This window comes from Equus quagga, chromosome 3 (assembly GCF_021613505.1).
Source record: "Equus quagga isolate Etosha38 chromosome 3, UCLA_HA_Equagga_1.0, whole genome shotgun sequence".
Lineage (NCBI taxonomy): Eukaryota > Metazoa > Chordata > Mammalia > Perissodactyla > Equidae > Equus > Equus quagga.
Genome location: NC_060269.1, coordinates 93916588 through 93942173, shown reverse-complemented (window position 1 = coordinate 93942173; position 25586 = coordinate 93916588). Strand labels below are relative to the sequence as shown.

The following is a 25586-nucleotide window of genomic DNA, read 5'->3' as shown; positions in this document are numbered from 1 at the left end:
ATTTCATAAAAAGAGACTTAGTAAAATCATGCTGGAAGAGTTTCTGTCTCAACACAGTTCTTGCTCTTAGATAATCTCATATCACTTTCTAAAATTGTCTTTTATTGATTTAAAAGGACAAGCTTTCATATGACTAATTTGTAGAATTCTTGATAATGATGCAGGCAGAGTTCACATCCGGGTATATAGTGGCTCCAAGAGAATCGCTACTCCATGGATGGAGCAGGACAGAGATTTAAAAATCAATGGACACTGCACATCACAGGCTATGCAAAAGGAGCTACAGCTAGTCAGTAGTACAATGTGTGAACACACAGTTGGCATTTGTTATGGGAAAACAGTATGCTTTAGGGTAACCTTCTTACTTTTGAGATATATCAGATAATCCAGTCTAGTTGTCTGCATTAAGATTAGGGATAGGGTCAATAAGACAGAAAAATAACAGGGGCTAAAATAAGATAAAAGTGTATTTCTCTCAATGGTAGAAGAAGTCTGGAGATAGGCAATTCTAAGACTGCCATGATAGCTCCTCAAAACTTTCAGGAACCCAGGGTGCTTCCTGCTTACTTTTATGCCACCACTAAGATGTAGTCCTTATCTTCATAGCCCAAGATAGCTGCCCGAGGCGTCAATCTACATACCAGGCAGTAGGATGGAGGAAGGGACTAAGATGGGCGTGAGCCATCCCTTAGGGAGATTGCCCAGCAATGTGACATATGTCTGCCTACATTTTATAGCCACAAACTTAGTCATGGAGCTGTACCTAGCTAAGAGGAGAGCTGAGAATGTAGTTGTTAAGCTGTGTGCATCATGTCTTGTTCAAGGTCAGAGTTCTGTTACTACGGAAAAAGGAGATAATAGAAATTGGAAGGCAAACTAGCACTTGCCCACCCTCTGTTTCCCACTATGCATTCCTTAGTGCCATTGTCAGATGAAAGGCATGGTAATTTGATCCAGAATATTCCTGTGCATCTACCATGACACACACAACAATACAAGAAGAATGCATCCATCTCAGAAGAGCACCAGGGAGTTAAAAAAAGAGGCGAGATTTGTTTTATCAGATACTCTTTCCTTACCAGTGTTGACATTTAAGCTTTTCTCTTTTTTATAATGATATTTTTCAGTTTGTGAAGGCTTAATTTCATTCTTACTTGGTTTCAGTATATAAGAAGAGTCTTGGAGATGACATTAGTTCTGAAACATCTGGTGACTTTCGGAAAGCTCTGTTGACTCTGGCAGATGTAAGATTTTATTTTTTATTTTTTAACTCCCCAATAAGCTGCATGCTCAATGATAATTTTTAAGGAGTTTAGAAATAACTAAACTGAGACAATGAGATTGCAATTTCCCTCACAAAATGATTTGTTCTTTTTACACTGCATTGCCACCGAGCAGTATAATGTTTAACCACAATCATAAAAGCATAATATAATGATGTAACCAAAAAAATCTTGCTTTGGTCAGTGTATGGATTAAAAAGTATTTTGATCAGCTTTCACAATATAGTAGAAAGTGTTCTGATAATTCATCTGGCTTAGAATAATTGTTTGTTCGTTTCCATTATAAACGTCTCCATTTGTAAGAGTGTGTTTATTTTTTTCTGGACTCCAAAGAATATATATTTCTTTTTTTTTTTTTTTTTTAGGATTGGCACCTGAGCTAACAACTGTTGCCAATCTGCTTCTTTTTTTTTTTTCCTGCTTTTTTCTCCCCAAGTCCCCCCAGTACATAGTTGTATATTTTAGTTGTGGGTCCTTCTAGTTGTGGCATGTGGGATGCCACCTCAGCATGGGCTGATGAGCGGTGCCATGTCCGCACTCAGGATCCAAACCACCGAAACCCTGGGCTGCCAAAGCGGAGCTCTTGAATTTAACCACTGAGCCATGGGGCCCGCCCCTATATATTTCTTTTGTTACTATTTAAATTAAGGAGGAAGCACGATACGGAAGAATGATCTTCAAAGATGGGTAATCACTCTCAGGATTAAGAAAAAATGACTTGCTGCAACTTCATCTTTGCCACTTTTGGAAGAGTTGCTAAACCATTCATCACCAGGTGACCAAATGGGCCACACCTAGCTGTGTCTTTTCAGGAGGCTCATGACTTTATAGTAAAGGCGGTAAGGTCCAGGATGTGATATAATCACTGATTGTGTGAGAGAGGAAGTGATTTAAGCCATGTCTCACTGGCCTCTTTCAGCTGAATCATACACCTCTTGATGGGTGAGAAAATCCCAACAATAGTTTCTCGGGAGGGTTGAAACAGTCCTTCTCGGAGTGAGGCATTATGCCACTAGGAAACAATTTATCCTAATTGTGGTTTCTGTTGTTTTAATGGTGAAAACCTTATGAGGATTGAACCTGCAAGCCCAGATTTATGAGGCGTTGCTGCAAACATACACTCCCAGAGGTTTCTTTTCATAAGCGCACATCTGAGGGTGCACATGCGCACACAGCCCACAGGAGGCAGTGGAGAGTAGGGCACGTGGAAGGTTTTAGAAACAAACAGACCTGGACTCAGGCTCCTCTGCTACGTATCAGCTTTATGTATTTGGACAAGTTACTTTAAACCTTAAAGCCTTCGTTTTCACATCTGTAAAATTAAAATAATAATAGTACTGACCTCATAGGGTGTTGTGAAGATTAAGAGAAAGAGAGTATGTGAAGTACTTAGCACACAGAAAGTGATCAAAATATGGTGGTAGTGGCTTATGATTATTAATACCAATGATAATCAGCATTTTTATTATTGGAGCAGAGTGAAGGATGAAATAGATCAAGAGGAAGGCAAACTAACAGCAGAGTGGCTGTGGCACTGGGAAAAAAAACAAAAGAATCATGTAAAACTCAAACAGGCATACAAGGACTTAATGTTTGAAAATAGGAACAAAGGCATTTAAAAAATATTACAGTCAAATGTTTCATTCACCTGTAATTTTCAAAGTGATTCAGGCAGTCCTCTTTTCTCCCCATCTCCCATCTTTCTATAATGTGCTGAAGTGTTTATGCACGAGCACAAACTCGCAAATAGCCACAGAGCCTTCAACATTAGAGCTGCTGGTGAACTTTGAGGTTTTTGTTTTTTAAGAGGCTTTATTTTTTAGAGCAGTTTTAGATTTCCAGAAAAATGGAGCAGAAAGTACAGAGGTTCCCTATGCCCCTCTTCCCACCCCCTCACAGTTTCCCCTATTATTAACATGTTGCATTAGCATGGGACATTTGTTGTACTTGATGAATGAATACTGATACATTATTATTAACTAAAGTCCACAGTGTACATTAGGGTTCACTCCTTGTGTTAGACATTTTGTGGGTTTTGACAAATGTGTGGTGTCATGTTTCTACCATTGCTGTATCATATGGAATAGTTTTGCTCCCCTAAAAATCCTGTGCTCCAACTATTCATCCCTCTGGACCCCTGGCAACCACTGATCTTTTTACTGTCCCCATAGTTTTGCCTTTTCCAGAATGTCGTATAGTTGGAATCATATAGTATGTAGACTTTTCAGACTGACTTCCTACACTTAGCAATATGAATAAAAACTTTTATAAACATTCATGTGCAGTTTTTTGTGTGGACATCGTTTTCAACTCATTTGGGTAAATATCAAGGAGCACCATTGCTGGATTGTACAGTAGAAGTATGTTTGGTTTCTAAGAAATGGCCGAACTGACTTTCAAAGTGGCTGTGCCATTTTGTATTCCCACCAGCAAGGAATGAGCATTCCTGTTGCTCCAAATCCTTGTCAGTGTTTTGGATTTTCTGTTGTGATAAGTGTGTGTGGTATCTTATTATTGTTTTAATTCTCGATTCCCTAATGACATTATGCCAAGCGTCTTTTCGTGTGCTTTCTTGCCAACTGTATATCTGATGTCTGTTTAGCTTTCTTACCCATTTTTTAATTGGGTTTTTTGTTATTTTATTTTTAGTGTTGAAAGTTCTGTATATATTTTGAATACAAGTCTTTATCAGATATACGTTTGAAAATATTTTCTCCCAATTTGTGGCTTGTCTTTTCATTCCCTTAAGATCTTTGAGTTTTCTGGGGTGGAAACTGAGGCTCAGAAAATTGTGTGATTTGCTACAAATTTCATGGCTAGCCCAGTGGCAGAGCCGGAACGAGAGCCCTGTGTGCCTGATTCCTCTGTGCCACATCGCCTCCAGTGGAGAAAAACCCCTAAGATGCCCTGCTGGTTGGAATACCAAGAGTTAGAATCTTCTGTCTTTGAGAGGATTGCTCTTGTTTTTGTTTTCCCTGTTTAGGGCAGAAGAGATGAAAGTCTGAAAGTGGATGAGCATCTGGCCAAAAAGGATGCCCAGGTCGGTAACAGAGCAAAGAAAACATCTCCTTTAACTGTTTCCCCCTTGACTGCCTTTTCATTTCTGTGGCACCAGCTGGGGCTGTCCTCTCCTGTCAGGTCTGAAGGAGAAGCCTGAAGGCTGGAGATGACCCAACCCCCAGCTTTCTGCCTTCCCCAGTGGTGATGGTTACTCCCCTGCTCCTGCCACCCCCAACTCTCAGATTTCTAGTCTGCTAAAGTGAGAGACTGGAATAATAGCTTGTCTCCCTGACCTCTAAAATAAAGTGAACCTCCCACTCTTCTCAGTCCATCCCCTTCCTCCCTTGTCCAATAGATTCTCTATAATGCTGGTGAGAACAGATGGGGCACCGATGAAGACAAATTCACTGAGATCCTGTGTTTAAGAAGCTTTCCTCAACTGAAACTAAGTATGGACTCACATTATGCTCCTTTTTGCTTTGTGTTGTTTTTGCAAATGTTTTGGGGTTTAATATACAAAGTTCTGGAAAATGAAGTTAAAACTTGCAAAGGCTGTTTCATTTTTAGGTATAAACATTTCAGGAAGCAGCATGGGGAAGCTGTGTTCCAACTACTCAAGGCAGAGCGACCCTCCTCTTTTCTTTTCCCCTAGAGGCTGAGTATATTACCTAGTAAGGAACAGGGAGTGGATGGAGGAGGGATGGCAGGGAGAAGAAAAGGAGCAGCCCTCTAGTGTGAGAGCAGAGAGGAGTGTTCCTGTGGGATGGAGGAGGCTGCAGTCATTGCGTCCACCCTATTTCTTCCCTAGTTAGCCACTTTCCAGGAACACCAGCCATTGGGGGTGAGTGTCTCTTAATGCATTAATATGGAATAAAATTCAACTCTTTCTGACATGAAGATAAATGGCTGAGGCAGCTCTTTTTGTCAGACCAACTATTGCATGGAACTGCTAAGCACTTACTCCCTCACTCAGGCATCTCCCTTAGCCATTCTGGAAGCAACAGCGTCGAGGAGCCCAGAACTCCATTCACTGTGAACATCTGATTGTGGCTTCCGGGTGCTGGTCCAGAGAACAACCACAGTGCATGACTAAGCTTATGCTGAGTTCATGGAAAAATGAGGAAGCATAAGGATGTTACTCTTTTTAATTCTGAGATTGCCCTTCTTTAATTTTGGCATTAAAATTTTATTTATTTTATAAAATAAGGGTAATAGTATATGATAATTACTTTATTAATGTCTTTATTTGAAAATGAAAAACCAAACAATCCTAGATCTCTCTCCAAAATTTCTTTTTTCGAAATTTACTTGGCAAAAATTTACTTGGCTTAGAAAATATGCCTGCATACTCGGTGACATATGTACAGGTTTTGCCTTTAGGCAAATACTGATCAAGAAATTCAAGTGCCTTCTGGTAAGTGTGGAGTAGGCCATGCTGCCTCAGAGAGTGATTTATTCAGCACAAAAAGCTTCATAATTAAGGTTTCTTCAGCAGATAAAACCTATTTGATTAATGACCACTCTATTATTTCCCACATGCTATAATTTAAAAATAGCCCATCTTACTAAATTATTTAGCATTTAACCTTTCAGGCTATTTTAGATGTTAATGACCTGGGAAGAGGGATGGGTGGTGAAGAGAGGAGAGAGAGAGATCATTGAATAAAACGGTCTATGAAGTTCAGGTTTTAGGGTAGATGATTTTCTTAAAAAAAAACTTCGGTGCTCAAATTTTGATGGTTTAAAGGAGGAGTTTTTGAGCTTGCCACTTAACAGTTTGATTTGCTGCATATCATATCAAAAACTGGAATATATTCAAGTGTGGTCACCTGGGATGCTTCAAATTTTTTTGTGGTCTGCATTTTAGCATTTGATGAATACAGAAATATTAGCAAGAAGGACATTGTGGACAGCATAAAAGGAGAATTATCTGGGCATTTTGAAGACTTACTGCTGGCCATAGGTAAGCCCTTGAGTGTTTACAAACTGAGTTACCTTGCACTTGTTTTAAATCAATGTCGAAGTTAGTGCCTTTCATGTAAGAATCCTGACTGATCCATCTTTAAGTTCCCCGCAGCCCCAGCACAATCCATGGTACACACAATATGCTCAACAAATATTTTTAAATGGATGCATAAAAAAGTTGTCTTTTTAGGTCTTTAATTTAGATTGTAAACTCCTTGAAAGATGAAAATATTACATTTCTACTAGCATTTTTATTAAGCCTTGTTGAAAACTGAGACCCAAGCCAATTTGGTAATTCACCATTTTTAGTTATGTTTGGAAGATGTCAGCGGCCTCCCAAAGTTGGGCCCAGGTCAGAACTATGGGTTTCCTCCTTGGCCGTGCCAGCAGGGAGTATGTCAAAAAGAAAGTCAGTCAAAGACTGAATCCATTCCCAGAGAGACACGTGGATTAACAAGCAGACAAAAACATTGTTATACAAACTGATCCATCTTCTCAATGAAGGCTCAGCTGTCTATCCTGTCAGGCACCTGGAGAACTCCTTGCAAGAAAGATGCGCTCAAATGAATGAGACACTATTCAAAGACAGGCTTCAGTGACCCTTCTAATCAGAGTCAGTCAACAAAATCTATTAAGTGCTTGTACACACAGAGGATTGTTTGGAATCCTAAGCCACTCTAGTCTACTGTGGTTATTGGGCTTGCTACAGCCTTCGTCTCCATTAATGCCACGGTAGGAGTACGTCTGCTCCACACATCTTGTCATTTTATCAATGAGAAATCATTTCTAACATCCATCATCATAATTAATAGCTCCTCTGGTGAGATAAAGATAGCCGATGTCTAAGGTAGCCTCCTCTGGAGTGAGGCTCTGATTCATCTTTCAAATGTTAATTACCACTTCTGGAGGTGTACTCCCAATTAGGACCCTTCAAATTGTACTTTTAAACACTTATCTGGCACTTTCCATGTGCATGGCACTGTGCTAAACTCTTTACAAATATCAATTTATTTCAGCCTCATACCAATCCCATGGATTAGGGACTATTAGTGCCCCCTTGGCAGAGATGGTAAACCTGAGGCACAAAGAGGTGAAGTTCCTTCCCCAGGTTATCCAGGGAATATGAGCTAGAGCTGGGATTCTGACCCAGGCAGTGGACTCCACAGTCTGTGATGTTAATCAACCACTCTGATGTGCTGCAGTGTAGACATAGACTGGAACATGCGTATATCACATGATGTATGCTGAAATATTTTGGAGTAAATACAGAACACACAGCAGGGAGCAAGCACTCGCTAAGTTCCAGGCCCCATTCTCAGGGCGTCCCCACATATGTTGTTTCACTTAACTTCTGATCCTCTCTTCAACGCCAAGAATAGGGTTCTTTATCCAAATGCTGCTCAAAAAAAAAAATACTGTTGACTCTGAACTGCTGAAAGAGAGGCCAAGAAAGAAAAAAAAACCCTTCTTCTTCAGTTAAAAAAATGGAATAGAGATGAATCTCCATAATTAGTTCTGAGAATGTTCCAGTGGCAATGATATAACCAGTTAATTTTTTTTCCATTTCATATCGTTAATTTTTACATCAGTTTTGCTGCTTGTTACTTTGCCTGCTGTAATATTTAGAAAACTTTATTGAGATGTACGAACTCTCACTCATTGAGCTAAGAAGCATGCTTGGAAATACACGTTGAATTATGCACTAAATTTGAGCTATAATGTACATTATTTTATTAAGTAAAAGAAAGACCTTATAATTCAACTAATTTAAAGTTCAAGATACATCACACTTTCATTTTCTATCTCAGCCAGTAGAATACATTGGAATACATCCCATTTTTTTTTTTTTATATCTTTACTGAGATATAACTCATGTACCATAAAATTCACTCAAAGTGTGCAATTCAGTGCTTTTTAGTGTATTCACGGAGTTGTGCAACCATCACTGCAAACTAAGTTTAGGATATTTTCATCAGCCTCAGAAGAAACCCTGTACTCAATGGCAGTCACCCCGCCACCCCTGGTAACCAGTATTCTACTTTCTGTGTCGATAGATCTGCCTATTCTGGATATCTCATAGGCAAGGAATCTAATACAGTACGTCAACACACAGTTTTTGACATGAAAAACCATCTGAGCTGTACCATCTTAGACATGCATAATAGGAACACTGCTAGTTGCCAAATCTGGACTTAGATAAGGAGAGAGGCTTTATTCAAAAGACTATGTCAATAGGGAGAACACTTTGATCTCAGAAACATGCAAGAATCTCAAAATCAGAGAGAAAAGGCTTTTCTTTTATAGGGAGGGGTAAGCAGACTTGGCAGAAACGTTTAAGGGGAAGTTGGACAACCACGGGGGCATGATCATTGGGGTATGAGAGGAAACGTGTCTTGTCATGTCAAGTGATTCTTGGGATAAGCTGATAAGGGCGCATGTTCTGCATTTTAGTGCTTGCTCAGGCTGGGGGCAAGCCAGAGTTCAAGGACCTGGGGGAAGGAGAGAGGCCTGACTAAAGTTTGGTCAAGGCAACACAGAGGGTAAAAAATGGGCAACTTTCATGGACTCCCTGAGTTTCCCTACTTAGAATGTCGGGTGCTACTGAAAGTTTCCTTACCACTACACATACCACCACTTCCCCAAATTTGCAGAGGTGAAGAACAAACTTGGTGGTTAAGAACATAAAGCAGAGGACAAGCTAAAGGATTATGAAAAGAAAGCATTCTATAAGGATTTAGTTTAGGGAAAGGGAGATGATTGAAAAGCTTAATGGATTCAAGTAGGCATAATAACTTTTGATTAAATTATTAAGACTTGTGTAATATGCATTTGAGAAAAAGTAGATAGTACCAATTCAGATGGTTGGTTTCTTCTCAGACAACTTCACATCTAACAGTTTTTGTGTTTGTCCCACATTCCATGTTTGAGTTTCTAGTACATTTCTCCTCCTATTTCCCTCACGTCACTTAACACAAACCAAAGGCCTTTTCGCTTTCCTTAAGAGAGCCTGTAAGCCACTATGAGAAAGCCACATATTCTTGTTCTGATCTCCAAAATTCATTATAAAATTCACTCACTTTTGGTCAGATTCCTACCTATAGATCAGATTTAAGATTATAAAAGTAATTGTGTTGCAATAAATAGGTTTAGTCTCTACAGACTTTTCTATTTCCTGGCTATTTTCACTTTATTTAAAGGATAATTAATTTAAAAGAAAATTTTTTTTTAAACTCATGTTTTTGCCAATTTCCTTTTTCTTGTTTTATTTCTGCTTTACTTGTTATTTCAAAATAAAGAGTTGAAAGATTGAAGTATTTTTTTTGGTGACTGAATTTAGATCGCAGGTACTGGTTCTAACTTAATTACTCTAACCAGCCTATAAATTCTAATCCAGTCACTTAAGAGAAAATCTTTCCATTGGAAAATTTGGTTTTAAGTTGAACTCCGGTGCCCCTTCTACCTAATGAGTTATTTGGAGCAACATCTCTGCAGCCTCTAGACCCAAGCTACTCATCAGCAGTGGAAGATGTTAGAACAGTGCGATAGTACACCCTAGGGAGCCATCAATGTAAGAGTAGGTGTTGGTGTGTCTGGGATCTGGAGATGAGTCAGCTTCTGTGGGAGTTTCTTTGGCAGGTAATTTTATTTTCCCCACGGCTACAGATAATTACTGGGCTACGGTTCTGTACAAATATAACCGATATAAGGCTTTGAAATTCAGGTTAAATATCCATTCTTTCATTCTGAATAAAAGCTAGTAGTGGGGAGGGGTAGAGTGGTATAGCTGGCCAAAGAATTTGTTTTAAAAGACATATTACTGTAGATTAACTCAATTTCTATTAAATGAAACTGAACGTTACTCTGCTTTTTATAACAGTTCACTGTGCAAGGAACATGCCTGCCTTTTTAGCTGGAAGACTGCATCAAGCTCTGAAGGTTGGTTTGGAAATATCATACACATTCTCAGCTTCCCCAAGGAGAGTGTAAACATTGCTTAATATTGATGGATTTTCATATTTCTTTTCCACTTTGATGAGTTCTCTATTGTAGCTAATTTGCCTACTAATTTGTCTGATAGGTTGATAATGATCATGATGGTCATTATAGAGATAGGTACAGTGAAGTGTTGACTAAATTATTTCCCCCACTTCACGGTAAGAATAGGCAGTAGAACCTGTTTTAGAATACCAAACCTTAAACTTGACCCATTAGGTTCTGTGGCCTCTCAAGCTGCCTTACTTAAAATAAACGAAGCTGAGTCACCAGCCTTTCATGATATAGAAACCCTGTGTTTTCTTGTCTCTTGTCACTGCTAGATGGTGTGCTGCGTGAGTACAGCAGTTTTTCTTGCTCTTTATCTTCAGACTCTCACAATGGGCCTGGCGCACAGAAGATGCTTACTTCAGTTTCTTTACTGCACATTTCCTATAGAAGTCCACATGCACCTTCACAGTTATATCCAAAATAAACATATCATTTCCCTCGCCTCACCTCCCACCCCACACTGTTCCCTGTCCTGTGTTCAGTCACCTCGGTGGACAGCCCCAACAGGAACTAACCTTGAACTGTGAAGTTGTACCATTCCTCCCCATCCTCATTCATGTGCCTCAGCCACCTTAGCCTCCTTTGTGTTCCTTGACGATGCCAAGTCTCTTCCCACATCCAAGTCTTTGCATTTGTGGTCCTCTCTGCTGGAATGCACCTCTCCCACATCGACCTATGGCTGGCTCCTTCTCATCAAATGTCATCCCCTGGAAGAGGTCTTTGACTGCATAGGTCCATTGGCTCCCTTTCCGTCACACTCCATTCTGTAGTTCTTATGACTGTTTACTTAAACAATTTGTTAATTTTCTTTACTGTCCATCTCCATCCATTAGAATGTAAACTCTGTGAGGATAGACATATAATATGTGTTGTTCACTACCATGTGCACAGTCTGTGGAACAATGCCTGGCATAGAGTAGGTGCTCAATAAGCATTTGTTGAATGAATGAATAAATGAAGTGTCCATATCCACCTAACTACTCAAGTAGAAATTTTGCATTTCTCTCTCTCCTTCATTCCCCTCAAATGATATATCAAGTTTTGGCAGTCTACCTTTACACCAGCTTCTAAATTTACCCATTTTCTTCATCCCTACTGCCATTATTCTAGGTCAGGTCATCATTGTCTCTTTTTGGTTACACAGCCACCTCCAGATTGTCCCAAAGCTTCTAGTCTTATCCTGTTATCTTCATCCCACTCTTGCCCTGCAATCCATTCTTTCTACTGCTGCCAAAGGGACCTTCTGAAACTACAAGTTCCATCTGATTTCAATAGTCAACTGTTTAACAGATTGCGATAGTTCTCCACACTTGGGAGAAAGTCAGAAATTCATTTCACGGTTTGCAAGATCTGGCCGTTCCAGATCCATTACTTGCTGTTCCTCCTCATTATTTATGTATCTTTGAATGCGGCATTCTTACTTGCCCTAAACCTTCACACATGCTGTTTCTTCTGTGGGAACATTTTTTTCCTCTCTCTATGAACCCCACCCCTTCTTTCTCTGGCTGATTATTTAGGCCCCAGCTTAAATACCACTTTCTGGGACAAACCTTTCCTAATCCTTGATCTTTTTTTTTTTTTAAGATTTTATTTCTTTTTCCTTTTTCTCCCCAAACCCCCCTGGTACATAGTTGTATATTTTTAGTTGTGGGTCCTTCTAGTTGTGGCATGTGGGATGCCACCTCAGCATGGCCTGAAGAGTGGTGCCGTGTCTGTGCCCAGGATCCGAACCGGCAAAATCCTGGGCTACCGCAGCAGAGCACACAAATTTAACCACTCGGCCATGGGGCCACTGTCATCCTTGATCTATTTTAGGCCTCCCAACATATTCTCTCATAGTACCAAATAGTTCCCATATGTCAGATTATATTCTAATGGCTTATTTTCTTGCCTGTGTCCTTTACAAAATTGAAAGCTTAACAAGGGTATCTCATCTCTGTTTTCAGCATTTGGCATGGTGATGGCACAGAGTAAGAAGTGCTCAATAAATATTTCTCGAATAAATGAATGATGAAGTTTGATGATAAATGAGTGAAGAAGAGTCACTGTGGTTGAATATCTTGTGCACCATTATCTATTTCCTATAAACATAGATCTGTATTTTTTGTGACAATTGAGATTTGCATTGTGGACACTTGTATTTCTTAACAGGGTGCTGGAACTGATGAGTTTACTCTGAACCGAATAATGGTTTCCAGGTCAGAAATTGACCTTTTGGACATTCGAGCAGAGTTTAAGAAGCATTATGGCTATTCCTTATATTCAGCAATTAAAGTAAGTCTCTTTTTAAAAATAGCAGAACACATTTTGCTTTTCTCTACCCGTCGTCTTTCCCTTGTTGTCCTTGAAACATGGTGATATATGACAGATTTCTTTCCCCTTGTCAATGTGTAAATGTGTTTTCTGAGTTTAAAATAGTAATAACAAAATGTCCCTTAAAGATAGTGATTATTTTTCAGCTCTAAAATCCCAGGCGCATAATAGACACTCAACATTTTTCTTTAGGTTTAGTGGCCGCTAATTTTTCTTCTTTTGTGAATTGCATTTGCAAGTTGTTTATGTATTTTTCATATTACAGTATTTTACTTATTTCAGTTTTTCTTTATGACAGTAGAAGGAAAGAAGAATACATATTTTAATTTTCCTTTTTGTTTCACTCAAGATAGCATGGAGTTCTTTTCATTTCAATATATAGGAAGCTTTCTCATTGTTTTTAACAGCTGCATATCATTCCATTATTTGTATGTTTATACCCACCACATCAACAAATGTTTTCGGTTTCTCACTGTTACAAACAATGCTGCAATATACATACACAATTTCATAAGGTACAAGTGTATCTGAGGGATAAATTCTCATAAGTAGGTAGGATTGCTGAGACAGATGTAAATACATTTGTAATTTTGGTAAATATTACCAATTGACTTCCATTTGCACATCAATCAGTCAACTAGACTCATTCACCAAATTCTTCTTTTTTTCCCTCCCCCCCCCATCTTTTGTTTTTGCGCTAAACCTTTGCAGAAAGAGATGCATGCCTAAGAAGGCGTTGGAAAGTTATTCAGAAAGGCACCTCTCGGACTGTGCCTGGGACTTAGCACAGATTTCATCAACTGCTCACTCTCAATGCAGTTTGAATCGATCCTGACACATTACAATGGTTTCAATCAACAGAGGCAGATTCAATAACGTTAATCATATTGTACTTACTAAGGCAGAAAAGTAGGCTCATACATTGTATAAAGATTGCCAGTAACAAGGTTGAAACACCAAGAGGGCCTTTGGTTCACCCTCAGCAAACCAGAAAATTAAATTAACCAGTCGCTCTCCCTCCCTCAGTGGTCTTGGTGATTGAGGCTTATTGTATTAGGAAACATTTAAACTATGTGTATCTTTATAGAAAAGAAAAATCCATTGCTTAAGAGTTCAGTTTGTAATTTAAAATTATATTAGGTTTCTTCATTTCTTCCACCTAACGTACATGATTAAGTAACCTCATTACATTTTCCATACTGATGAATGGGATCTTTTCGATGGTTACATTTCTGTGATGCAGGAGCTAGAGTTCTGTTTTGTGTATCATCCCAGCCTTTGGTTCTGTCTTCCTCTTCTTTCCTATGGTTTAGACATTTCTCTGCTCATTAACACCTTTTTGGAGAAGGAGAGGAAGAAGGTGGGTGAAAAACAAATGTGTATCTCATTACTTAATAATAAGATATTAATAGAAAATTTGGATGAAATTATACTTTTTGGTAGATTTCTTTGATCAATAAATTAAGTGCTTATTTAATAAATAGCACAGTTCCAGGTTCTTTAGGGGAAAACATAGTAGCCACCCTCAATTAATTCATAATCTGTATGGAGACTTGAGATGAACATAAATAAAACAATTAGGAGATAATAATATGAAACAACAAACAATTAATACTAGATTGTGGGGTGCAAAGAATAGTAATATAAGAATTGCAAGTCAAAGAAGTTTGGGATTAGATAGGGAATATTTCTTAAGGAAAAGGTGTTGAGCCTGCCTTTCAGGTTAATAAGCATGTGTTGAGTGTCTCCTGTGGGCCAGGTGCTATGCTGGTCAGCAGAGTCTCAAAGGAGACATATATGTATGGTAAGAAGTATGAGGGAAAGAAGTAATAAGACACTTGATTAGGGAGTCTACCTTGGGGAATATTGAAAAATAAAATCTGAGTGGCAAGATGAATTCACTTGAAAGAGAGCTTGGAGGGGCCAGCCCGGTGGTGCAGTGGTTAAGTTCACACGTTTCGCCTTGGTGGCCTGGAGTTCGCCGGTTCATATCACAGGTGCGGACATGGCACCGCTTGGCACGCCATGCTGTGGTAGGCATCCCACATATAAAGTAGAGGAAGATGGGCATGGATGTTAGCTCAGGGCCAGTCTTCCTCAGCAAAAAGAGGAGGATTGGCAGCAGTTAGCTCAGGGCTAATCTTCCTCAAAAAAAAAAAAAAAAAAGGGAAAAAAAAAAGAGAGCTTGGAGATTACAGAATTTGCATTTCATTAATTCAATTAAAAACATTTACTGAATGCGTATTGTGTGCCAGCCTCAGGGTTACAATTATAAGCAAAGAAAAAAAGGTTTCCTGTCCTTATGGAATTACAAATAAATGTAAAATTACAACTATATTATGTATAATAATGTACATATATGTACAATGTAAAGGAAAGAGATATTGTGTTATAAGATTATATAATAGGAGGATTTGGCCTATAGTAAAGGCTTAGACATTTGGATTACAAGGCATTAACAAGACAAAGGTCGTGGGGGTTGGGTGAGAGTCAGCAGAGTATTCTAACAAACATACTTGCAAATGGGAAGACCTCCTGGTGGAAGAAACATAATGACAAGTGAGACTGGAAGGACCGGATCACACAGGACAATGATTAAGGATTTTGTCTTTAGCTTAAGAACAATGGAAGACCGTGGAAAGATTTTAAGTACAGTGTCATGGTCAGAAGTACATTTTGAAAAGATCCCTATGACTGTGGAGAATGAATTGGACATAAGGTAGGGTGATAAGCTATTATATTAGTCATATTAGAGTAGGTATGACCGTAATGCCAAGTAGCAGTGCAAAGCTTCTGGTAATGCAAAGAGAGGAAAGAGCAAGGGCTCAAAAGATCTGGAGGAGTTCAAACTTAAGGGACTTGGAGTGACATCTTGGTGTGAGGAGTAAGGGAAAGAAGGTATCAAGGATGATTCCTAGGTTTCTAACTTGGGAAACAGATAGTGGTGCCATTCCCTAAAAGAGGGTCAGGTTTTAGGTGGGTTTTTTTTTTCTTCTTTGGGAATGGAGGAGAAAGTTCATGAGTTTGGTTTGCGTGTGTTGAGTTTGAGATGTCTTTGAAACATATACGTGGAGATGTTGAGTCAGTAGCTCAGGGTATGAAATATATTTTTAGAGTCAGTTATGTTAGGGAATTCTTGGATGTGGATGAAAATCCTCCAGGGAGAAAATATAGATTGAGAAGAGAAGAAAGCTTAAAATTGAGATTTAAGCACTAGTAACAATTAATGTGGGGATAACACAAGATAGGCCTGCAGAGAAGACAAAGGTGGAGATGCCAGGGAGGAAGGAAGAAAAGCCAGAACTACTTAGGGGATAAGTAAGGGCTACTTGCTTAATGGATGTGGTGGTCATTGGACTTGATTTACAAAACAATAAGAATTAACACCTTGGAGAATACAGATTGAAGATCTAGAGTCCAGGAAACTAGTGACAACAGATGAGAGCCTAGAGTAGATTTGTTGTGGTCAGAATGGAAAAAGGAATAACTTTTTAAAAAAATGCAAAAAAATAATTGGCAGGACAGATTAAATGTAGACAGTAAAAGATGCAATCAAAGTTGGGAGAAGAGAGCACCACTGGTACTACTGTTAAAAACAGGCCAACAAAAACATTCAGTTAGTTTCTTATGAACAATTAATGTGACCTAATTAGGAAGGCATGAATTATGTTCAAAGGTTTTGAAAATATATTAACTTTTTTGTGATAATGAAATTTATAAAATGCTATATAAATAGAATAGCTAAGGCATAAGGGTACAGAAAAGGACAAACATCTGTTTAGTGTCTGTAGTTGTTCAGAATTTTACGCATAGCTCTGTGTTAAGCTAGTTGGGTGTGTTTTGTCAACTGACTGATAGAACTCTTGGTCATTGTTTACAGCTTTGATCAGCCGTGGCTAGAGGGAGCTCTTTTTCTAAAAAGCTAGAGCATTGTTGACTTGTCGGCAGTTTGAGAGATTATTACATGTGGCCGAGCAAGACTTAGGAAAACCAATAGGGGAAGAAATGAAATCTCTATAAAACAGAAGAGTATATATTAAAGCCTATTGTGTCTTTTTATGAAAATAATGCTTAGCCTCTTCTCTAAACAACCCTTTTTCATTGCCTCCTTTAGATTCCCTCTTACTCTAATATTTATCCCAATGTGAAACTTAAGTGATAAGATGTACTCACTGCTTGAGTTGCCTTGAATAAAATAAGAATAACACGAGGATTTTAGGCAATCTAGGTTAAAAGCCAAATTTTACCTTCAATGCTATGCAACAGTTTGACCTCTTTTGCACAGGAAACATGGCATCTTTTTACTTTAACCCTCAATCTCACATGATATCATTTCTGAACCAAGATCTTTTTTGGCAAGCCTAGGCAAAAGGAACTGAGAAACAGACTTTTTGGGGATGTAGTTCATTTCACTTTCTTAAGTCAGGCAGTATAGTAGGATGTTAAGAGGCCAGGCTATCTGAGTTTGAATCCTGTCTCTTATTCTCTATATGATTTGGGGCATGTTTCCTAACCTCTGTTTTTCACCTTATACTTACCGGTTAAATGGAGAGACTCATGGTACCTACTGCATAGAATTATTATAAGTATAAAAGTAGTTAACCTTAGAATAGCAAGTGTTTGATAAATATTAGTTATTATTAAAGCTTTAGTTTTGTTAACCTAAAAATAAAGAGCCAAAATGAGAGCAAAAGAGGCCCTTATTTTTGGATCAAAGAACTGTAGATTCAGATAGAAACCCAAAGAGTGTCCTGGTAGGGAGTAAAAATCAGGGATTTTTAAAAGCAAAGAGGGGAGGTTTGCGTTACAAAGAACGTTAATTGGGGTTGTCAGCAGAAAGCTAATCTTGGCTAAACATAATTGATTTAATGCTAGCTAGAGGGAGGCAAAAGTCCATCACTGTGACGAGTTGCAGTGTTCTCAGAATATTTGTCTTCACTCAGTTCAAAAGTTCATATTCTGCCCAATGAGGACATACATAAGACCCATTTCCTTAACGGCCCCCCAGCTCCATTTTAAAGTCCTTCGATGTAAGTGACTCCATTCTGTTTCACATTTTCCTCCTTTTGATTGTGATCTTTCTCTGAGAGCATCACTGATGAACCGTAGATTTGTTTAGTCGCACATCGCTGGGATGGACCTGTCCCAGAAAGTCATTTCCCACGTTAGGGGGAACGTGGGTTTTTTTTTTTTTTTCCTTTTCCAAGAGTGATTCCAAGGAGTCAGTGTCATAAGGGTTAGGCCACATTTGAGCAACAAGGAGGTGGTTAGGAAATGACTCTTAGGCAGTTTTCTTGCCCTGGAATTTCATCCAGTTACCTGAAGTTTCAGGTACAAGCCGTATCTATCATTTCAATACACTGAGTGACTCTCATCTTGGTGTTTGTAGCAGTTCTAGAGCAGGTCTCAGTGAGTAGTAGCATAAGAAGTTTAAATACAAGAACACATAGCAAAATTCCAATAGTAATCATAAACAATACTTAAGTCCTGATCTTTTCCAAGCACCTATACCTGAAGGAGGCCAGCTGAAAACATCAATAGGGAACCAGGTGTCATTAGAAGACGTTGGACCAGAGAAAGTCTGTGCTATTTTTAATTTTTCCAAATCCTAACTCACCTTCACCAGAAGAGTTGATCCAGGTACAGCAAGAGGAGTGGGCTGTGGCACAGTTGCTAGGCTGTTCTGCAAGGAGACAGTCGAGTGCCATTCGATTATCGAATACAACTCTCAGTAGGGAATCCAGGGATTGTTGTGTTGAGCCAAGGCTTGAGTTGTAGAATTTGTCAGTTTAGCCATGGTTAGGGATAAAATTTTTTTATGAGCAAGTCATCATGAACAGCAGCAATCCAAGGGACAAAGCCTTTGGCAATGCTAATCAATGGAGAATAGATGGGGTGTAAAAAGGGGGTTGCCAGTTGTCACCTAGACCTATGAGATTGTGGATGGGTTTTTTTCTTTAATAAGAACTTGAAATGGAATATTATGGTATCCTAAAAGGCATAATTTCGTCCAGTTACCTGGAGTTTCGGGTACAAGCCTTATCTATCATTTTAGTCCGTTGGTGATGCTAATCTTGGTGTTTGTGGAAGTTTTAGAGCAGATCTGAGTGAGTAGTAGTGTAAGAGGTGTAAATACAAGTACACATAGCAAAATTCCAATAGTAATCCACTAGTATGGCATATGTCTCGCTATATACCAGCCGTCTCAACATTCGTAAGCCCATGGTTCCCTGTAGTAATCATGCACAAAGGTGTACCCAAAAGGGACACAGAGTCTGCAGTTCCTTCTAGTTCTGTAGCACTGTCAGTGGTCAGGAGGACTTGGTAAGATCTTTTCCATTGGGGCTCAAGGGCTGTCTTCCTCTGATGATGCTTCCAGAATACCCAGTCACCAGGTTGTAGACTGTCACCCATAGAATCCTTTAAATTGGAATCCGTAAGCTTCTTTAACCTATTAATGATAGGTTTGAGCATAAGACATTGGAGATTTATAGTAGCTGGTCAAACAAGCATAAGACCGCAAGGGATCAGCAGAAGGTTGTACACCAGTAGACACTTATCTGCTCGTGACTGTCTCATGTGGAATTAGTTTATGTTTTTCAAAGAGGTACTGCAAACAGTCGGTGAGACCAAAGACAATACCTTAGGACAGGAGAGTCCAGGCTACAGGTATATAACAAACCTCTAAGACAATTAACAAGACTAGAATTTAATATCTGCAGAGGTGCAAACATAATTTTTCTTTCTACAATTACCGTCAGTTTTTACAAAAGATAGTCACAGTAAAACTAATTTGTTTATATTAAAAACTTGGCCTGATTATTCATATAAGTGAAAATAAGAATATTCACTGAGAATTTCTGAATTCTGGAGGGATCAAGAAGGGAGAAAAGTAAATATTTCATCTTTGTTCACAAAGGTATGTCTTACCAAATTGTTGATAGTTTAAGAGAAAAGATTTCTTTAAATCTGGAAAAACAAAACATTAGAGCATTCTCCTCAGTTCATGTAGTCCCATGTAATTTAATATTTCTTCTGCTTGAATCCAGTTTTTCCATTAGTTTCTCCACTTTACCTGAGGATTGAAGGTGATAGGAGCGGTGATAACAGAAGTTTGAAAGGTTTTCGTTAAGGCTCATATGATTAGCCCAGTGAAGCAGGTGCCTTGATTACTGGAGACTGTGGAAGGTATTCTCCAAGTGGGAAACACATTTTCTAGCAGTTTCTTTGCCACTGTGAGGGCATCAGCATTGTGGCAAGGGAACTGTTTAACCCAATCAGAGAACATATATATAATAACAAGAACGTATTAATAAAGCATACTAAGTAACAGTTGAGTGAAATCTTGCTGCAGGTGCTCGAAAGACACAGAGGGAGGAGCTGTGAGGCCTCTGAGGATGGAAATAGCTTCTCTTAATGCACTATGGTGGTGAAGGAATGTAAAAAAATGAAAAATGGGGTTTGCCAGGGAGCCAGGAAGAGCCAAGTGGCCATCTTAGGTTACCCAGAGCCTCAACTGTTTAATTTACAGCTGTTTGCCCATCTTAATTTTTCTGATTCAGGAGCAGACTGTTGCCATGTTACAAGGACATCAGGATAGCAAAAGTCTGGCAATGAGGGGCTATTCTTTGCAGAGGCAGAAGGGACTTTATTCACATATGCCAATCTTTGTAAATTCTGTTGTTGCTGCTTTTACATGAAAATCAGCTCAGGCGTTCTTCTGATATTGGGTTCAGTCCCTTTAGTGTGAGCCTCAATTTTGATAACAGATAACATTTTATACCAGGACATAATTAGATTTCCAGGAATTTCACAGAATTTCTGGAACTCTTATAGCATATAAAGACATAACATAAAGAAGGCTTAATGTTATTTCTTATTTGACATTGCTTTCCATGTAAGTTAACATATCAGATAAGCCTAATTAGTTTAATATCCCTCTTTCTATAAGGAGAAAGAATAAATTTTTTGAGATGTTTCAGAGATCCTCTGAAAAATCCCAAAGTTAGCTGGAGGTCAAAAACCAAAACCAAAAACAATTCATTTAGAATCTGATTTGGGGAAGTTTGTCAAAAATATCAAAGAAGGGTTTAAAATATTTGCCTAAATAGGATCACTGATCATTATGAAACTTAATATTCAATTATCTATTTAACCAAAGTGCCAAAAAGATTTCAAAGACAAATATAGAAGGTTACATAGCTGCAAAACCTATCTCTTTTTAGTAGAAAAGATTCACCTTTTAACCTAAAGCACAGGAAATTATTCTGATAAAACATAAAGTCCCTGCCTTTTAGGCAAATTACTCAAAAATAAAGAACAACCTTTCGTAATCTCTTTATCAAGAGCAGACTAAAAGCCTAAGAAACCTTGTCTTTATAACAGAGAGAAAATTAAATTCTCATTTGCACCAGCTCACTTCTGATACTAAAACTAATTTGCTTGATTAAATTCATTCCAATCTTAGCCAACTCGACCATGCACAAAACTCTTTTCTCAAGAGTTCCTCTTCCACAAGCCTTCTATAACTTTCTTTTTTACTTTCAGAATTTGTTCTTTCTTCTTTCCGACAACCAATTTTACTTTAGGACAGGTTTACTTTCTGAACAAGAAAATCTCTATTCCTTATACCTTCTTTTAATGAAAACATGTATTTTCTCATAGCATACATTTTTTAATGTGCCACAAGACATGTTCATTAATAGACCCAAACACCTTTTCCTTTTTCTGTAATAAGAAGCCAAAAATAGATAAACCTCTGTTTAGTAATTAATATCTTACTATTTTGTCTTATCTGGAAATGATCTAGATAGTCAAGGAATTTCTCCCCATTTAATTTTTTTCAAGATTTTATTTTTCCTTTTTCTCCCCAAAGCCCCCCAGTACATAGTTGCATATTTTTAGTTGTGGGTCCTTCTTGTTGTGGCTTGTGGGGTGCCACCTCAGCATGGCTTGATGAGCGGTGCCATGTCCATGCCCAGGATCCAAACTGGCGAAACCCTGGGCTGCCAAAGGGGAGCACGCAAACTCAACCACTTGGCCATGGGGCCAGCCCCCTCACCATTTGATTTAACTCAGTAAAACTCTAAAATTTCAAGTTACCAAAAGGTTTTGCAGTTATTTTTAAGTACACATACCATAAAACATAATTATTGCATCTAAAAGTTCTTACTGCATTAACATCTGTGTAATTCATTTGTTAACAATCATACTTAGATTATTCAATTAGATTTTTTGAAACATTAAAGCAATTAGCTATCATCTTATTTTTTTGCTGACAAATTTTTTAACAGAGATAACATGAGTTTATTTGATTAATAACCAAGATATAATAAAAGTTGCATGTTTGCATTATATCCACTGTTGATGACTCTGAAGACATGCCTATTTTAATTAAACCAACAAACTTAAACAAGCTTTTATTTACCAAAGATTATTTAATTCATGTTAACTTGGAAAACATTTGAGTTAGTTTCTGTGATACTTAGATATAATTTATATAAGCATTTACTTCAAATTAAATAGAGCCCTTTACTAACAAATTTTGATAATACATTCCAGAGGTAGAAAAATATCACACATATATAACATATATACATATATATAGACAGACACAGAGATCTTATAGCTTTTATTTTAAAAATTTTAGCCATGAATCAGGTATAATACAAATCTCACTAATTTATAAATAATTGTGTCTCTGACAGATGGAACAAGTTAAGATTACATGCTTAAAAGGTTTTTGTTCTTGTTGTTAATATTTGTGGAGAAGACTTTTAAGATTTATATTTGCTTTAGACAAGAAGGCTATCAATTTGATTTTAGGTGAAAGCAGCCTGCATTTAAAATAAAACATTTTTCCGTTTCTTTTCCCCGGAGGGATTTACTGATTGAGCTAACCAGGTTTATCTCCTGGGGTGTTTACGTTCTAACATGGTGAAATTTACAACTTCAAAAGACAAAAAGAAAAAAATGCAAGTTTTTTTCCTAGAAGTTTCAGGGTAATTGCAATTTAAAATTTTCCTTCAGTCTTAGGAATTCGGGACAGTCTAAATAAGAGTTCTCAGGGAGGTTACAAGCCTTTTAAGACAAATAGGGGAGGTTTTAGGATTGGTGAAAGGGAGTGGGGGGATCTGAACTGCCTGAACGAGTTGCATTTTCAGTTTTGCAAAGATTTGTAAGATAAGGACATTTGCTCTCAACTCCTCAGGAATTTTGAGTTGTAACCTAAAGGACATCAGAGATTGATTTACCCATCTAATTGCATTATCCTAAATTTGCTTTTCTCTCTCTGGGTACAAGGTTTTATTTTAATTTAGGGAAAAAGGCCTGTAAAAATTCCTATCAGGCTCTGAATATCAGCTTTTAATCTGGCCAATTTTTGACCATAGAGCTACTAAAAATCCTTGTAAATACCTTGTCAGTTTTCAGTCAGGACAAGTGTAAATATTTCTGGCAGTATTAAGCAATATCATTAATTCTAATTTTAGTTTCTCCTAGGCTGTTTCAGGGAATAACGTAGCAGTTTACTAGGAAAACCCTCAGAGTCTCATCAACTCTGAGAAAGACCCGTGAAGGAGCCCTCTTGCAAGAACAGATACAGAACAGGTGTCTCTAAGGCCATTAACTTGGTGGACTTTTGTTTATAGTTGTGTAGTCTTTTAGGTACATCTTATAGCTTTAATTTTTCATTAGCTTTTTGCAACAAAACTTTCAATGAAGCTATTTTAGAATTTTGAAGTGTTTGCTTTTAAGTGCACTTTTTAAATGGTCTTGTCAAATTAGAACATTCCTTCTATTGGCGATCGTAATTTTAAATCATCCTTAGTAATTTTGGTCCTTTGAGATAAAAATTTACAAGAGAAGGGGCCATAGTTCTTAAACATAAAACAGCTGTAGTTCTCAAGGGAGAAACCTCTTCCAAAACTTTAAAAAATAAAAGTTCCATGTTAAAGAAAAGCATGCAAACAAGAATGACAATAGGGAAATCCCTCAATTTAGAGTATTCACTGACCCAAGAAAAACTCCTGCTGAGGGAATCTTTTCCTATCGCAATGGTCACCAAGTCAGCACTGAGACAATCATCTCCTGGGCAGTGCCCCCCAACCCCCAAACAAAGGCATTGACCTTGACCAAATGGTGGGAAGTCAGAACCTGAGAGGATGCATGATGAGTAGAGTCAGCGATCCATCAAAATGGTGAACCCAAGGCAGCTTGTGTAGGTAACATACCTGGTTCCAGAAGGTGCTGGTCCATGATGGTAAGATCACTGTAGATCCCACTTCTGACACCATGCATGTTAACCTAATAATAAAGAGCCAAAATGAGAGGCAGAGAGGCGTTTATCTTGGGATCACAGAATTGCTGTTGAGGGAGCACAGATTCAGGTAGAAACCCAAATAGTGTCCCACTGGGAAGTAAAAGTAGTCGGGGCTTTTAAAGACAAGAAGGGAGGTTTGCATTACAAAGAATGTTAATTGGGATTGGCAGCAGAAAGCTAGTCTTGGCTAAACCTAATTCATTGCTAAGGCTAGCTAGAGGGAGGCAAAAGTCCCATCACTATGACTAGTTGCAATGTTCGCAGAATGTGTCTTGACTCAGTTCGAAAGTTCATGTTCTGCCCGATGAGGACATACATAAGACCCATTTCCTTAATGCCTTCCCAGCTCCATTTTAAAGCCCTTAGACGTAAGTGACTCCGTTTTGTTTCACATGTCACAATTTTTAAAAGTTTTGTTAGAAAATTAATATTATGTAATATTATATAAATGATGCAATCTTATTTTTTTTACCCAAGTTGAAATTTAATTGCAATATATCATGAAGAATTCAAACATTATATATTGTAAAGAAGATGCTAGGCTGGAACATAATTACACTCAGATGTGAATGAATGATGGAAGTATAAGTACATTTTACTAAATGGTACAGGTCATGAGTCTCACATCCCAGTAAATCCCCTAGTGCTGTGGGATTTGATTCATTTGTGGTTCCCTCATTACTTATCCTATTCTCCATCTGTCCTCTTCTTTGCAGTCGGATACTTCTGGAAACTATGAAATCACACTCTTAAAGATCTGTGGAGGAGATGACTGAGTCAAGAACATAATCTCCAAAGATCGACTTCTGCCATGGTGGCCTTTTCCAACAGCTCTGCTTACTTCTTACAATATTTAAAAGTACGAGCAAGTGTAAACAGCAACCTGTTTTCCTAACTGAAATTTTCATTGTTCCATAACAACAACAGAAACAAAGTGATTTACAGCATCTAATTCATAATGTAATCATTTATAAATGAAATTTTAAAATGGCATTAAGGATCTGCTAATCCTATCCGAATTATATTTCTGCTTAGGAAGTGAGAATCTTTATATCTTTCTAAAACATTAAATATAAAAGCAGGGTAATATAAGTTGTTGTCTTTGTTAAAGGTAATTTATCTGTTTTTAGTGTCTACCAACGTTGTTTGATACTTGGTGCCAACAACTAATGATATTTTTAAACACATTTTTGTTATAAAAGCTTTAGCTGCTTCAATTTATCTATTACCTTGTTAAGCACATTCATCTTTAAGAAAGGAATAAAAATAAAGACATATGTAATCCTGGCCTGCCCTTTCTAGTTGTGATCAAGCTATAGGAGTGGCAATGCACAGTAAGTTATTTTAGCCCTCAGAAAACATCTGCTGAACTATTAACCTAACCACTTCCCGTCTATATGGCAAGCGTGAATTGTGGTTATTTAATGCTAAATATTACTTTCCCAGAATGGGTATTCAGAATCAAGTCTCTAAGGTTTCCTCTTCCTCTAAAATAAATTTGTAAAACTATGCATTTAAAAAAATCCTTCATGTTATCTTTGAAAGGTACCTAATAAGAAATATCTCGACTAATATGAAATATATAAGGTGAAAAATTCCAGTTGGAGTTATTAGTCTGGACTAGAATAGAAATGATCGTACTGCAGTAGTGATGTATGAAC

General features: G+C 37.9%; 1 protein-coding gene across 1 annotated transcript in view; it reads left to right on the top strand.

Moving 5' to 3' along the window:
* ANXA3 (annexin A3) overlaps positions 1-25215 on the top strand; it is a 61582-nt gene extending 36367 nt beyond the window's left edge. The window contains exons 7-13 of the mRNA XM_046656879.1: positions 1165-1244; positions 4267-4323; positions 4639-4732; positions 6151-6246; positions 10126-10184; positions 12444-12566; positions 24642-25215. Coding sequence (XP_046512835.1) covers positions 1165-1244; positions 4267-4323; positions 4639-4732; positions 6151-6246; positions 10126-10184; positions 12444-12566; positions 24642-24701 — 569 coding nt within the window. The 3' untranslated portion in view covers positions 24702-25215. The remainder of the gene's footprint in view (positions 1-1164; positions 1245-4266; positions 4324-4638; positions 4733-6150; positions 6247-10125; positions 10185-12443; positions 12567-24641) is intronic.
* The last annotated feature ends 371 nt before the right edge of the window (positions 25216-25586 follow it).